The sequence below is a fragment of the Lissotriton vulgaris genome, chromosome 6 (assembly GCF_964263255.1).
Source record: "Lissotriton vulgaris chromosome 6, aLisVul1.2, whole genome shotgun sequence".
NCBI lineage: Eukaryota > Metazoa > Chordata > Amphibia > Caudata > Salamandridae > Lissotriton > Lissotriton vulgaris.
The window spans coordinates 1072652254-1072666483 of NC_141694.1; the positions used below are offsets into that span (position 1 = coordinate 1072652254).

The window sequence follows — 14230 nt, forward strand, 5'->3', positions numbered from 1 at the left end:
AACATGGCAACACATGCTCCCAGCAAGTGGAAGGCCCTTCGCAAAGGTTGACTGGCCACCTTTTATTCCTTACGGCTGTATTTGGTTCTTAAACTGGTGCTAATGAGGGGAAATCTTCGCTCAAACAGTGTTACCATGAGTAGAAATGCCAAAATAATGAAGGAAGTAATACCATCACAAAATGTACGGCATTGCGCTGCATTATTTGTGGCCCTACTGAACAGATGGTGCAACGTTTGACATCACTTGTAATCTTTGACACCATTGAAGTAGGCTGTTCTTTGCAGAGATGAGTGGAGCTTCAAGATTGTCTAATTCACTGGTCTGTGGAATAGTAAAGGTAGCTTGTTGTAAACTAGGAAATCCTTTCTGCATTGGAAACCAGAGTGACATGGCATGAGCTGGTGTACAGGAATTGGAGAGAGTTTCGGAGGTGCTACAGCCTCTGAAACTTGCAGCAGCGGCTTACTTGGGCCCAGCCCTACCGGCTTTTCGCTCCCCTGTGATGGGAAAGGTCGCCAGACAGCAGGTCCGCCTCGGATCCCGTTTCATCCAAGCAGAAAACAAACATTTAAATACCGAGTGAGTTTCTAGTTTTTTTTTTCAATACGTGTCTGTCGAACATGGTGCAACATATGGACCAGCCTAGTGCTTCAATGTCACTTTCTGGTTTTAGCACTGTATAAATTGAGATGGAAAGTTGTTATACTCCCATACTAAAGTACAACACCTCCTGACTTTACAATTTTGCCCCGCAATGACAGTGGCCACGGATCCCGAGGCTGGGGTGTGGGCGAGTAGAGTGGGAGCAGGGGGGTTCTGCTGCAGAGAGAGGGGTGTGGGTAGGGAGGCTGTGGAGATAAGGAGTAGCAGGCATGCAGGGAACGTAACGTTGCAAGGAAACTGGGCAGGCAAGGGGCGGAGGAGGCACTAGCCAGGACTGCAGCGGGCAGAGAAGGGGGGGGGAGGGGGGAGCGAACATGGGGACAGAGGACTTGGTTGCACCCGCCCCTCTGGTCACATGAGCGGAGAGGCTAGTCGATGACAACAGAGAACACCTCCTGGTGGCTAGGAGCCTCGAACCCGGGAAACAATAGCCTGGAAAACAGCACCGGGAACGCACAGAGGATCGCAAGACAGGCGACCGAGGAGAGTAGAAAACAGACTGTGATCCCGACGGGGGAGGGTGCATATAGGCTGGGACCTGCTACTGCAGCTAGGAGAGCTCGGCGGAGGACGGAACCTGTCTCTGGGAAAGTACAGAGGAGGCGCAGGAATGCACACATGTAACCTGAACCACAAGGAATGCAGCTGCCACCACTGCGCGCCGCAGCTCGCTCCCAAGAGCAAAACGCTCTGGGAGTAAACCTTTGCTAAAGAGATGGGACATGCGCCCGTCTTTAGCCATTTGCAGGCTACGATAAATAAAATGACAGGCAACAGCCAACCTAATGCGTGGGGAAGTCCTAGCCACAGGGAGAAGTTTGGAGTACTCACAAGAAGCGCCCCATAGAGCAGCGTATTTTTTAAAGGACACTTACAAAAGCCAATCAGAAGTTGGAGCTGGGCTGTAAGCTCACAGATTGAATAAAGCATGCCGAGCGACTGAGCTTGCGCAGCTTAGGTTTGACTTAAAAAGTAACAAGCAAGGAGGAGAGGAGGGAGGACTAACAATAGGGATGCAGGAATAATAAACAACTATACACTGAAAAAAACAACAAGCAACAATGAGAGTGAGGGATGGGTGGGGTTGCAGTAATAATAAAAAGAAAGACAGGCTACACCAGCAGTATGGAAAAAAAACCTTTAGGACCAAAAATATCCAGCAAGTAAACACGAAGAGAGATGCACATGGGTGATGTTTGCAGTTTCAACTGAACTAGTCTAAGTTTATGGCCGCAAAAAAACTGCGGATTGTATTTGTGCCCTGAAAGAGTGAATGCCCACAAAGCAGGCAATGACGTCCAGTGTGCACAGTAAACTACTTGAAATCTTTCCACAACTATACACCCCAAAAAAAAAGTAGGGTCCTTTCCTCAAATTTTAAACCCCAAGCACACAAGAGTATCTAGTTTGATGGATGAATATTTCAAAACCGTTTATAAGCAAGTGCAACACCGGAAGACAGTACGCCTCCTAAGGAAAGGAAAGGATGTGACTTGTTTCTGCCTAAGCGCACATATTTCTCAAGCTTTAGCTTTCTCCTTTTTAGGTCGAGGACTGCGTAAACAGTGGGCAGAGCTCCGAAGATTTAATGTTTCTTAGAGGGGTCTTGGAACCCGCCCCTCTTCTCCATTGGCTGGCTTCCTAAACGGTGGCCAGCCATTGGAGAGGGGTGTCACTCGGTTCAAGCCCAGTCTTTTTCGGATTCGGGGGAGTGTTTTTTAGGTTCTTTCTATCTGTGACGTCTTCAGTCACTCAAACCTAAAAAAACACGCCCCCGGATCCCAAAATGACCGTGTGTTTCTCCGAGACATTTCTGCCTTGCCTCGGAGAAACGTGGTTGCGTTAGGTTTTTTTCTGCTCTCCCATTGCCCCGCACGGGCTGGGTTGATTTCGGAGGACGGGTACAGACTGCAGGACCAAGGAGGGACTGAGAAGCAGGAGGCGCCGCGAGGATGCTGTGGAGCACAGCGGTTCTTTAGAGCCTGAACCATCTTTCCTGGATCTGTTGGGAATGGGGGGAGGGAAGCACATAAAGGGAGAGAATATGGCGACTACCGACTTGGGAATAGGTTCGAGTCTCGGCGTTAGCTCGCCACCCTGTGATTCAGGGCAAACCACGTGTCTAAAAAAATATGAATGCGACCTTGTGTAATGTGAACGGTGCTTGTGTAAAGCGCTCCAATACCTTCGATCGAATTTGCGATTTAAAAAAAAATGCAAAAATAAAAGTTCTGTACACAGTGACCTCCTCTTGCCTGGACAGCGTCTGAGTCCTTCCTCCCTCCTTTTCCTGCTGGGGGAGGGGCACAGCCCCTCCACACAATCGCCCATTCCCTGCGGGTGACATCGGAGCCATAATGGGCCCGGGTAGATGGCACAAGAGCCGGCGCTCCCTGACCTCTGCCTCAAAAGGTGTTTTGTTCCCGAGAAGGGGTGTTTTACGTTTCCTGGTCTGAAACTATCTCTTAGAGGCGCATACTAAATATACCAGCCTAAGAGGATTGGTTGCGGATGGGCGGCCCCCCAGCACATCTGGTGCTGCTCAGGCTTCAGTGCAAACATCTGGAGGGCTTGAGGTGAGTTCACATCAGTGAAAGAAGAGAAGACTGAGGCGCAGCCCTAGGACATGGTGGTTGGGGAAAGGAACAGCTCTCTACTCCACCCCCAGCCATAAGGGACAAGGACGTAGACAGAGAGGCGTGCAGTGTCTCTACGCAGCAGCGTTTTTGGTACACTAAATTGTAAACCTATTTCATATACTACAGTAGAAGGCTTCCGTGGTTGGTTAATACACGTCGTGGAGATCTGTGAGAGTTCCAGGTGTTAAACCCAGTTAAATAGCACATGTGGAGAGTTGCCGCTTCTCAGTGACATTTATACATCTTGCGCTCTGATCTCTGCAGCCAGCGAGCTATTCCACCGAGATTTCGTAGCTGGATTTGAACCTGCGACTGTCAGGTTGCTGAAAAGCTCTACAGTAACTGCATGAGTCAGATGACTTTTTTTCTGGGATCCTATCCTGTGACATGCAAGCTGCACGCAGATGTGTGCCGCAAGCGCATTCGTCCCCAAAGCTCTAACTGTGATTTGAGTCTGTAACCTGCGGGTTTCATACAACTTTTTGCAGAACGCACATTAGATCACGACACTAACCCACTGATCTACCCAACAGGGACTGGCACTTGCATTCCGCAGCTTAAGGACGGATCTCAACAGCAGGCACATTCGCCCTCTCTGTTCTTTTTACCCATGGCCTGCAGGATACTCACGTATCTCTACAGAAAATTCTTTGACCCACTGGGCTATCCTACCTTACACGTGTCTGCAGCGAAGCCAGTGTCTCAGAGGCCCTAGGCCAAGGAAAGAAATGCCCCCGACTCCTGTTTGAATATTACTAATAAACCAATAATCAGGATTCAGTGGGCCCTCAGGTCCCTGGGCCCAGTACCACTGCACCGATGTGGCCTAACAGCCAGAGCTACCGACTTTGGAACTGGGAAACCAGGGTCGAGTCTCAGCAGCGTCGGCCCAAAATCTTGTGATTCTGGGCAAATTACTTAATCTCCCCGTGTTTACCAAAAAATGAATGTATACTTGTGTAAGGCAACTGGTGATCATGTAAAGCGCTCCAATACTTTTGGGTCGAGTTCGCGCTATATAGAACTACAAAACAAAAATAGAAGCTCCCCCCGCCTTCGTGTGTTCATTCAATGGATCACTGTACTTCAGTTTCTTTACGCTCCGAGACACACAGCCGACGCAGGATGTTATGACGGCGCCCAGCCACTGTCAGCCCAACGACAACAGCCTGAGCAGGGAGGAGGTCTCGGGGTGTGGTGCAAAGATGTAAGAAAAGAGGCCTGGGCATTTAGAGGTAGCGGATATCCTCTAGGCATCAGTGAGCCCCTGACCAAGAACCCAGCAGGGCTTTAAGTGGGATGAAAAAACAGGAAGGGGGGGGGGAGAAATGGGATGTAATTAAGGGCGTGGTTTATAATCACAAACTACAAATCTGTGCTTAGCATAGTGTGCCACACCACTAGTATTTTGCTTTAAACCCCCCTTCTCATTTCCTGAAGAAAGCAACCGGAAAAGCCCCTTGCCCGTCGCAGATGTCTGGAATTCCAGACTATGGGAGGGGGGCACGGGGTCAGGGGCTGGATTGCTAAATTCACCCCTTCGAGAAGTCCAGCCTCGCATCCAGTCCCCGATGACCACCCTACGCACCGGGCTACGTCCAGGGCACCAGTGCCGGTTGCTATCGGGGACTTTGATGTCCCGAGATGCATAGCAGGGGGCGCTACCGCGGGCGGTGGGAGAGGAGCCCGGGGTCACCGTGCCTGGCCACTTTCTCGTGATTTTGGGTTATGTGGGGTTGGGGGAGGGGGGCTATAACATAACCCCAAATAATGTATCAATGAGCAGGCTGTTTTTATCAGCAACTGGTTACTGTGGTCAGGGGTAAAGCCTGTTCTTGCATATAACGGGACTGATTTGCAGTTTTATTTCAGGATACGTATGTGATAAGTTGTGCCTGCCTATCCATTCAACTCATCTGAGCGTGCGCTTTAAAAATGATAATGTTTGTCAGGAATGCCATTGAAATGCAGCCGCCCCTGCGCTGTGTTTGGGACTGGCCACGGTGCTGCAGATTAGAGTGGACGTGCTAATCAATGGCCCGTTTGAGGGGACGTCCCGTGCCTTTGTGGCTTTGCCTAATCCATTTACCTCTCCCCGGGAGGTGACAGATGGCTGGATTGTGTGCTTCCTGGTGTTCTGCTTCTTCCATTTATTTATTTTGAAAGTTTTATATAGCGCGAACAGGATCTTTGCAGATATCAGAGCGCTTTACACGGCTGGGAATGCCAGCAAGAGAGTGGGGTTACACATAAGTAGTACAGCACATCAATAATACAAATATAACAGTTGAATGTGTGCATAGATAGTCAGTAGGTGAGATACATAGTCATATAGTTCGAGCAGCGATTTAAATGTGTGCGTAGATAGTTAGTAGCAACAATAATTCAGGTGAAATACATAGTCATAGAATTCGAACAAAGTAATACAGGTCGGAGTAGGGTCTTTCCAAATCCACGCTAATAGGTCAGGTGTATTTGGCCATAAAAATAGCTTTTACTTCTTTCTTAAAAAGTGTGAAGGAGGAGATGAGCCTGGTTTCAGGAGGGAGTGAGTTCCAGATCCTGGGTGCCATTCCTGAGAAAGAGCGTTTATAGGTTTTTACCTTCCGGAATCTTCGAGGTTTTAGCAGAAGATTGTCTGTGCCTCTAGTGATTCTAGAGCCGCCAGAGATTGACAGCTTCTGAGTGAGGTATCTGGGAGAGCTCAGGTGTAGAGCCTTGTGTGTCATGCAGGCGATTTTCAAATGTATTCTGGCTTCAAAAGGCAGCCAGTCCAGTGTTTTCAGATCAGGGGTGATGTGCGAGTGTTTTTTTGATCCAGTGATGAGTCTGGCTGCAGCGTTTAGGGTGCTCTTAGGGGTGCAGTGCTGGTTAACGGGAGACCGCAAAGGGCGGTGCTGCCGTATTCAATTCGAGGGATTACTAGAGCTTGTACTGCAGTTTGGAAGTCTTTGGCTGGTAGGAAGGGTTTAAGTTTCCTCAGTGTATTGATTTGGAAGTTCGCTCCCTTAGTAGCCTTGCTGATATGATGCTGCATGTTAAGGTTGGAGTCGAGGGTTATGCCTAAAGATTTCGCTGAGTCCACTATGATGGGTTGGACATTGAGTGCAGTTAACTGTTTGAGCCAGGTTTGCGTGATGGGGATCTTCGTGGGAGGTGTGATCAGCAGGAATTCTGTTTTCAGAGCATTGAGTTTGAGATGATTATCAGCAAGCCAAGATTGGGTGCTTCTGATCGTAGAGTTCAGTAGTAAAATGTCGTTGGGGGATTGTAATTTGAGATATAGTTGGGTGTCATCTGCGTACATGTGAAAAAGTACATTGGATGCTTGGAGCAAGGTGGTGAAAGGTTCCATAACTAGGTTGAACAGTGTTGGTGATAGGGAAGATCCTTGTGGGACGCCTAACGACACAGGTATTGGAGAGGACATCCGGTTGTTACTCTTGAATTTCTGCGACCTGTTGTGTAAAAAGGAGGTGAACCACTTGAGAACAGTCCCAGAAAGACCCATTCTTGTGCTCAAAAGATCGAGTAACTTCTCATGTTTGACAGTGTCGAATGCCGAAGAGAGATCAAGCAGGATGAGGAGGCAGGTATCACCTTGATCTAGAATTTGAAGGGCGTCGTCAATTATGTGCGTCATCGCTGTTTCAGTGCTGTGTCCTGCTCGGAAGCCTGATTGATGCGGGTTGAGGAGATCAAACAGGTCGATATGTTTAGTCAGTTGTAGTTGAGCGCATTTTTCCAATAATTTGGCGAGAGTGGGAATATTGGTAATGGGACGGTAGTTGTTTAGGTCGGATGGGTCGGCAGTAGGTTTCTTTAGCAAAGGTGTGACTTGTCCAACTTTGAGGGAGTCAGGGAAAGTTCCTTCTTGTAGCGAGCTGTTGATGATTTTAGTCCAGAGGGGAAGTAGCAGTGGGATGAAATCTTTGACAGCGTTAGCAGGGAGGGGATCCGAGAGGTGATTGGAAGGTTTCAAGGTGTTGAGCAGTTTGCCTATTTCTTCTTCGGAGTAGGTTTCAAAGGTTGACCATGTTGCATTCTTTTTAGGTTCGGTGGGTGTTATGCAGTTGAGAGTGCTGTGGAGTCTTGCGTCCGTGCGGAGATCATTCTTTATGTTGTCAGTTTTTTGGGTAAAGAAAGTGGCGAAGTCTTCACATGAGGGTGCTTCGTGCAAGGTACTGAGAGGTTGGGGTTGTTCCTTGGCTTGTGTTCTGATTAACTCGAACAGTTTTCTAGGGCGATTTTTTGCTTGGTCAAGCTGGAGGCTGAAGAAGTTTGCTTTCGAGCGCTTTATTTTCCTGAAGTAGGCGTTTCTCTTTTTCTTCAGGGTTTTCAGGTGTAGTGCAGAGGGAGCTGTCCTCCAGGTGCGCTCTGCCAGTCTCATGGCTCGTCTATCTTCATTGAGACTCCCGTCGTACCATGGTTTGGAGATTTTAGCGGAGACTCTTTTTAGCTGCATGGGAGCAGCCTCATTAATTATTGAGGTCACTGCGCTAAGATAGTGGTCAGTCAGGGATTGGACATCTGTAACGCCAGTAGGGGGGAGTAGGAGGTCGCGACTGTTCTGGGGTAAGGATAATGGGTTGAGTCTTTTCAGGTCTCTTTTCCAGAGTTTAGGTCTGGTGGGTTGAACAGAGTTGAGTTTGACTTTTTCATTGATGTGAAATGTGACAATATGATGGTCTGACCAGTCACAGGGTTGAATAGCCTCAAGTTGGGTAGCGCCCTCTTTGGCGATGATAAGGTCGAGGATAGAGCCTTTCTCGTGGGTCGGGCTGTTGCATAATTGTGTGAGGTCCAGGGCGCTGAGGAAGCTTTTAAGACTATTTACCACCGCATCGTTAAGATCGTTCCAATGGAGGTTGAAGTCGCCCAGGTATATTTGGGTGAGCTGTCGTCCTGCGTTGGTTGAAATCAGGTCCATCATTTGCTGGGCGAAGATGAGGTGGTCTCTGGGAGGGTGGTAAATGCTATGGAGAGAGCATATCGGTTTGCCATCACTGATGATATCGAGGCAGATGTATTCGTAGGAAGTTGGAGAGGGTAGGGACGGCACGGGGACTTTCAGAACAGAAAAGCTGTTCCTGTATATGCATGCGATTCCGCCACCTAACTTGCCAGACCTGTCAAGCCTAATGATGTGGTAGTTAGGGGGGACCAGAATGTCCATTATAGGTGTAGAGGATTCGGTTAACCAGGTTTCAGTCAGGATGATTAGGTCAAGGTCCAATCTTAGGATGAGATCAGCGATGGCGGCGGAGTGTTTAGAAGCCGATCTGCAGTTTAGGAGAGTGCATTTGAGACGGGGTGTGTCTGGAGAGGAAGAGGGTGCTAGAGAGAGGGGGACTTTTCTAAGGTTATTTGGGACGGATATTCTGTTGTTAAGAGTGGAGGATCACGGGGGTTTGAGTGTATTGTGGGGATGGGGAGGTGTGGGGCAGTTGTGAGGTTTAGGGGAGCTTGGTCGTAGGAGCGGAGGAGGGAGAGAGTGTCGAGGTCCGAGTGAGGGTTGCATGTGCGAAGGGGACGGTTGTTGCGATTGTGGGCAGGGATCGCGGTCCGGTGCGAGGGACATGGCTTAGGAGCGTCGTCAGGACGGGAGGGGAGCATGTTGAGAGGGGAGGTGGTGGTGAGTGAGGCGAGTCTAGGGGGTGTGGTGAACAGCTCTTTGATGGTGTGCATGTCTTCCATGACAGTGCAAGCCTCCTCACACTGCCCACCAGCGCATATCACCCCTTTTTCAGTCTGATGGGAATGTGCTCATTCAGTTCATGGCCTCTCTCGCAAGTGTCAGTTTCGTGTCTCTTGTGAGAGCGAGTCTGGCAGGGAGAAGTAGTCCCAACAATAACTTGTGTCTGTAGATTAGTAGATTCACAAGATGTAGTAACCACACAGCCTTCAAGTGCCATTTTCTTCCAGCTGGGGTTGAGGGAGGGAGTAGAAGTAGATGCATGCGGTCAGCATGGATATGCCTTTCCAAACTGTGGGTCAGTCCGAGGTCACGGAGAGAGGACAGCAAGCAAGGGCCTGATGCATAATAGAAACATGGGTCTGAGCTCTAATGAGACAGGAACAGACACTACTGCCAATGACTGCTCTCTGCCATTTGGACAGTATGACAAAGAGGGGGCTGTTGTGCCCAACCGGCTACCCTGAGCAAGCTATCAGGTAGCCAGCCTTGCACTCATATTGTAATGAATCAATTTCTGCAGACTGTGAAAGCCTCAGGGCTCAGTTCAGTAAATGTGATGGCCTTGTAGTGGAATGTGTGTGGCTCTGTCTGTGTGTGTGGCTCTGTCTGTGTGTGTGTGGCTCTGTCTGTGTGTGTGTGTGGCTCTGTCTGTGTGTGTGTGTGGCTCTGTCTGTGTGTGTGGGGCTCTGTCTGTGTGTGTGGGGCTCTGTCTGTGTGTGTGGGGCTCTGTCTGTGTGTGTGGGGCTCTGTCTGTGTGTGTGTGGGGCTCTGTCTGTGTGTGTGTGGCTCTGTCTGTGTGTGTGTGGCTCTGTCTGTGTGTGTGGGGCTCTGTCTGTGTGTGTGGGGCTCTGTCTGTGTGTGTGGGGCTCTGTCTGTGTGTGTGTGGGGCTCTGTCTGTGTGTGTGTGGGGCTCTGTCTGTGTGTGTGTGGGGCTCTGTCTGTGTGTGTGTGGGGCTCTGTCTGTGTGTGTGTGTGTGTGGGGCTCTGTCTGTGTGTGTGGGGCTCTGTCTGTGTGTGTGGGGCTCTGTCTGTGTGTGTGGCTCTGTCTGTGTGTGTAAATGCAATAGGTCATGCATATGCGAGCGATTAAGCTATTGGCATTGTAAATGACAATGCCATTTATTTAACGATTAAGCTATCGCAATGTAAATGACAATGCAATTTATTTATGATTTTTAAAAAAACGTAATGAGCAATGCCAATAGCTCTACCTTAAATAATGCAGAGACCATTGCATTGTAAATGCTTGTTTAATGCATGTTTTAGTCAGAAAGCGCAGTGCTGCAACACCCCACTTTACTTAAAAAAATAATAATGTAAACCTAGATGTTTTTACTGTCTAGTCCTCTTTTAGCCTGGCCTGGCCGATTTTACATTACAATACTTTATATATTCTGTGAGATGATGTCTGAGCTCAGCACCATACCCAACTAATAGTCATTCCCATAGTAAATAGAAAAAAACACTTGCTGAACTTGTGTTTAAAATGGCAACGTGGGTTCAAAGAGGTTACAGGAAGAGGGTGATTTTCGATTTTTTTCAGTATTCCAACACCCCCAATATATTTTCGTCCAATGCATGTCGAGATACCTATCCACATCTGTGTTGCTTCTTTCCCCTCTCACTCGCCACCCCATCTGTGTTGTTTCCTTACCCACTCATGTTTCTTCTCTACCCAAAACCCCTCGTTAGTGTTCAACTTTTCCACATACAAGTCTGCTCCTTGCCACCTGTTTCCTGTATGTGGTTACACCTCACTCCTGTTAGCCCAACCATGCAACAAAACAAAGCAGACACTGCTGGCTGTGTCGTAGCTCTTTTTTTACCTCCTCACTACCTGCCCTACAGCCTCTCCCATGTTGTGTTGCTTGCCCACCCCCATGTTTTGTTCCGTGTACCTCCGCTCCTTCCAGACAATAAAGAGCAATGACTCAGCCATAGCGCTTTTCCCCATTATGTTCAGCCATGCTGAACAGCGCATGTGCTGCCATACAACATGGCAGAAAGACACTGACAACGACAATAGCTCTCGCACTGCAGAGACCCAAGACTTTGCCACTGCTGTTTTTTTATATTTTAAAAAAAGGTCTATTAGTGCAGGTGCAGTGGCACCGAGACCAGGCCACACCACAATTGTGGCTGTCTTACTAGAAAAAACAGGGTGGAAACCCATTTTCCTTGCTAGCAGTAGTCGTACGGTCCCCCTAATTCACAGCAGTAGTCGTACGGTCCCCCTAATTCCATTACCACCCCCTTTTGTACCACTTTTGGCCGCCATAAGTGTGGCAGGGTATGCTCAGACGTGAGTCCCTTGCTCACTTTGCCACTGGATTCAAGCAAGCCAGGCTGAAGACGGCTGGAATGCCAGGAACCGGTCCTCGGAAGCTTGTTTCCAGTTCAGGGAAGGCATGGCTTGGCAGTTCGGGCTGGACTGTTCCCATGAGGCACAGGGTCAGACTGATTTGCATATGGCCATGTCTGAACTGGGGTGGCAGAGTGGGCTAAAGAACAGTGATGGATTAAACCCAGATCTTTTGACTGGGTGTGAGTGTTTGATTGGTTCAGATGCTCCGTCCATTACCACCCCCTTTTGTACCGCAGTTGCATTGGAACCCAGGCCCACAACACCCCAATTACGGACGGGGCCTCGTGTTTTTGTTGACTTTCTGTTTGATATATTTTCACTTTTATGAAGCTCCCATTTAGTGTGAACTATGAAATACAGAAAAATACCCCTGAAATTATCACACAAGCTATGTCCTCTCCGCCCAGCCCTGCCCCTCCTGTTCCTCCTATTCTCCACTTACATTTCTGGAGGGGGACCGACTTCAAAACATTTTGATTAGGAGGGGCTCAGAGCAAAAAAAAAAATTGAAGACCTCTGCAATAGAAATTCAATTCTAAAATGCATCTGTACAGGGAGGAAATGCAAAAGTAAAGTAACTGACTTTATTACTGCCCAAACGAACATCATGTTCAGAGGATCAGTGGGGAGCATTACATGTAAATTTCGCTCCAAAGAATATCAACGCATTCTTAGATTCAGGTTATGTCAACTGTTGACGTGTTCGGTGTGGCAAGCTACTTTTAGTAGGGTACAATAATGGTTACTACACGAAGTAATCATAGTGTCTAGCTTTTATTAAAATGAACACGAAGATCCCCAAGGGGGCGGTTTGGGGGGGGGGGGGGGGGGGTTAGAAACAGATCGCAACACTCAGTCTCTTTGACACCTCCCGAGATGTAATGCACATTATACATGACAGGGAATACACTCGAATTTCACCCCAGCTCCTCCAAGCCTTACCCGCCGTTAAAGGTGTATGGGGAGAATCTGTGTTCTACAGGTCCACTGTAGTGATAGTCCGCCATGCGCAGACTCTCCTCGTGCCGCGGGATTGACAGCATTGTCTACCTCAGCTCACACTGTTCTCCGGGGCTGCTAACGTGCTGTTCCCAAGCTCTAACACTGCGTTGGATCTACCGCTTAACCCGCTGCCGAGGGCTGCTGATGCTGTCTCATTCCAAGATGGCGCGAAAGCGGAAGCGGATATCAGGCTCTGCTTCCTTTCGAAACCGAAAGATATCCCCAATTATCACTGCTTCAACCAGTGTTAACAACTAACCGCCAGGTGGAGATAACATTAAACTTTCATCTGAACATAACATAATATAATTATATCAGTAATTTTGTATCCTTTTTAAGAGGCATGCCTATTTTTATTCATGAAGATATACTCTTTTTGAAGTACAAAATTTACTTTACTGCTCGTATTTAAGAAAGGTGCATCTGTCTAACAGTTCATTTTTCCGAAGTTCAGGCAAAGTACAACAACTGTCCCAGAACCGAAACACAAATGATGTTCTTTCAAAATGGCGTTTGTTTCACCATAGGATATTGAGTAGGTGAAAACAATGAGGGGAAAAAACTAGAACGGCAACCGTCCATCTCAACAGACACTTAAAGGTAGGACATTATAGATGTCACTGAACTTCAATGTTGGATCTGAAGCGCATATTTAAAGTATTGGGTAAAATATGATGTCATGCATATTTGAATTTGACATATATAAAAGATGACCAGCTTCCTAAATTCAGGAAGTGAAGAGGCTAGCCATTCAAACGGGTGACATTCATTCAGCTATTTGATGGGAAGGGCTGAGCGTTAAAGTTAAATCAGAGTTTCCATAGGAAAAGCATTTTTTATTTGTCAATAACTTTGGCGCCGTTTGATGGATCTTCACACAACATTTTTTTTTAAATCACCGACCTCAGCTCCTTCCTGGAAATTTCAGGGTAATCTGTCAAGTGGGAGCTGAGAAAAACCGGGGGGTCCCAAACAAGTTTTCCCCCTCGAATTTCCCATAGGAAACACCATTATACTAAATTTAACAGAAAGCTATATCTTTACTTAGAAAGTGTGATTTTGTGATCTCTTGTGAATTCATATTAGCGTTTCTTGAGTACCGCAAACTTGAACAAGCATTTGCAATGCAATAGGTCTCGCAGCATTAAAGTTTGAGTTATTGGCATTGTATGTGACAATGTCTTGCTTTAAATTTTTAGCAAAGTCTGTATTGGTGTATAAAGATGATTTGCAAGATGCTAGCTGTTGCAAAATATTAAGCAATGTTGGCAATAATATTATACTATAATAATATTGTACGTTACTGTTGTACTTATATGCATTTTGTGATGGTGTGAGAGCGCAGGTTTTGTGATGGTGTGAGAGTGCAGGTTTTGTGATGGTGTGAGAGTGCAGGTTTTGTGATGGTGTGAGAGTGCAGGTTTTGGGATGGTGTGAGAGCGCAGGCTTTGGGACAGTCTGGGATTGTTGGCTCTTGTGATGGTGTGAGAGCGCAGGCTTTGGGACAGTCTGGGATTGTTGGCTCTTGTGATGATGTGAGAGCGCAGGCTTTGGGACAGTCTGGGATTGTTGGCTCTTGTGATGGTGTGAGAGCGCAGGCTTTGGAGCGGCTTGGGCTTGCTGGCTTTTGTGATATTATACTATAATAATATTGTAAGTTACTGTTGTACTTATATGCATTTTGTGATGGTGTGAGAGCGCAGGTTTTGTGATGGTGTGAGAGTGCAGGCTTTGTGATGGTTTGAGAGCGCAGGCTTTGGGACAGTCTGGCACAGCAGAAAATGAGCACTTTTTATAGCACCCAATGCAACCAAGAGCTCCGTGATAGACCAATACAGTTTGTAGAGTCCCAGATTACAG

At 47.7% G+C, this 14230-nt stretch overlaps 1 protein-coding gene across 1 annotated transcript in view; it reads right to left on the reverse strand.

Annotated features, from left to right (window-relative positions):
• The window catches only part of PSMB1 (proteasome 20S subunit beta 1), a 77335-nt gene extending 64763 nt beyond the window's left edge, over window positions 1-12572 (reverse strand). Inside the window, exon 1 of the mRNA XM_086927137.1 lies at window positions 12311-12572. Within this exon, the coding sequence (XP_086783263.1) occupies window positions 12311-12411 (101 nt within the window). The 5' untranslated portion in view covers window positions 12412-12572. The remainder of the gene's footprint in view (window positions 1-12310) is intronic.
• Window positions 12573-14230: the final 1658 nt, after the last annotated feature.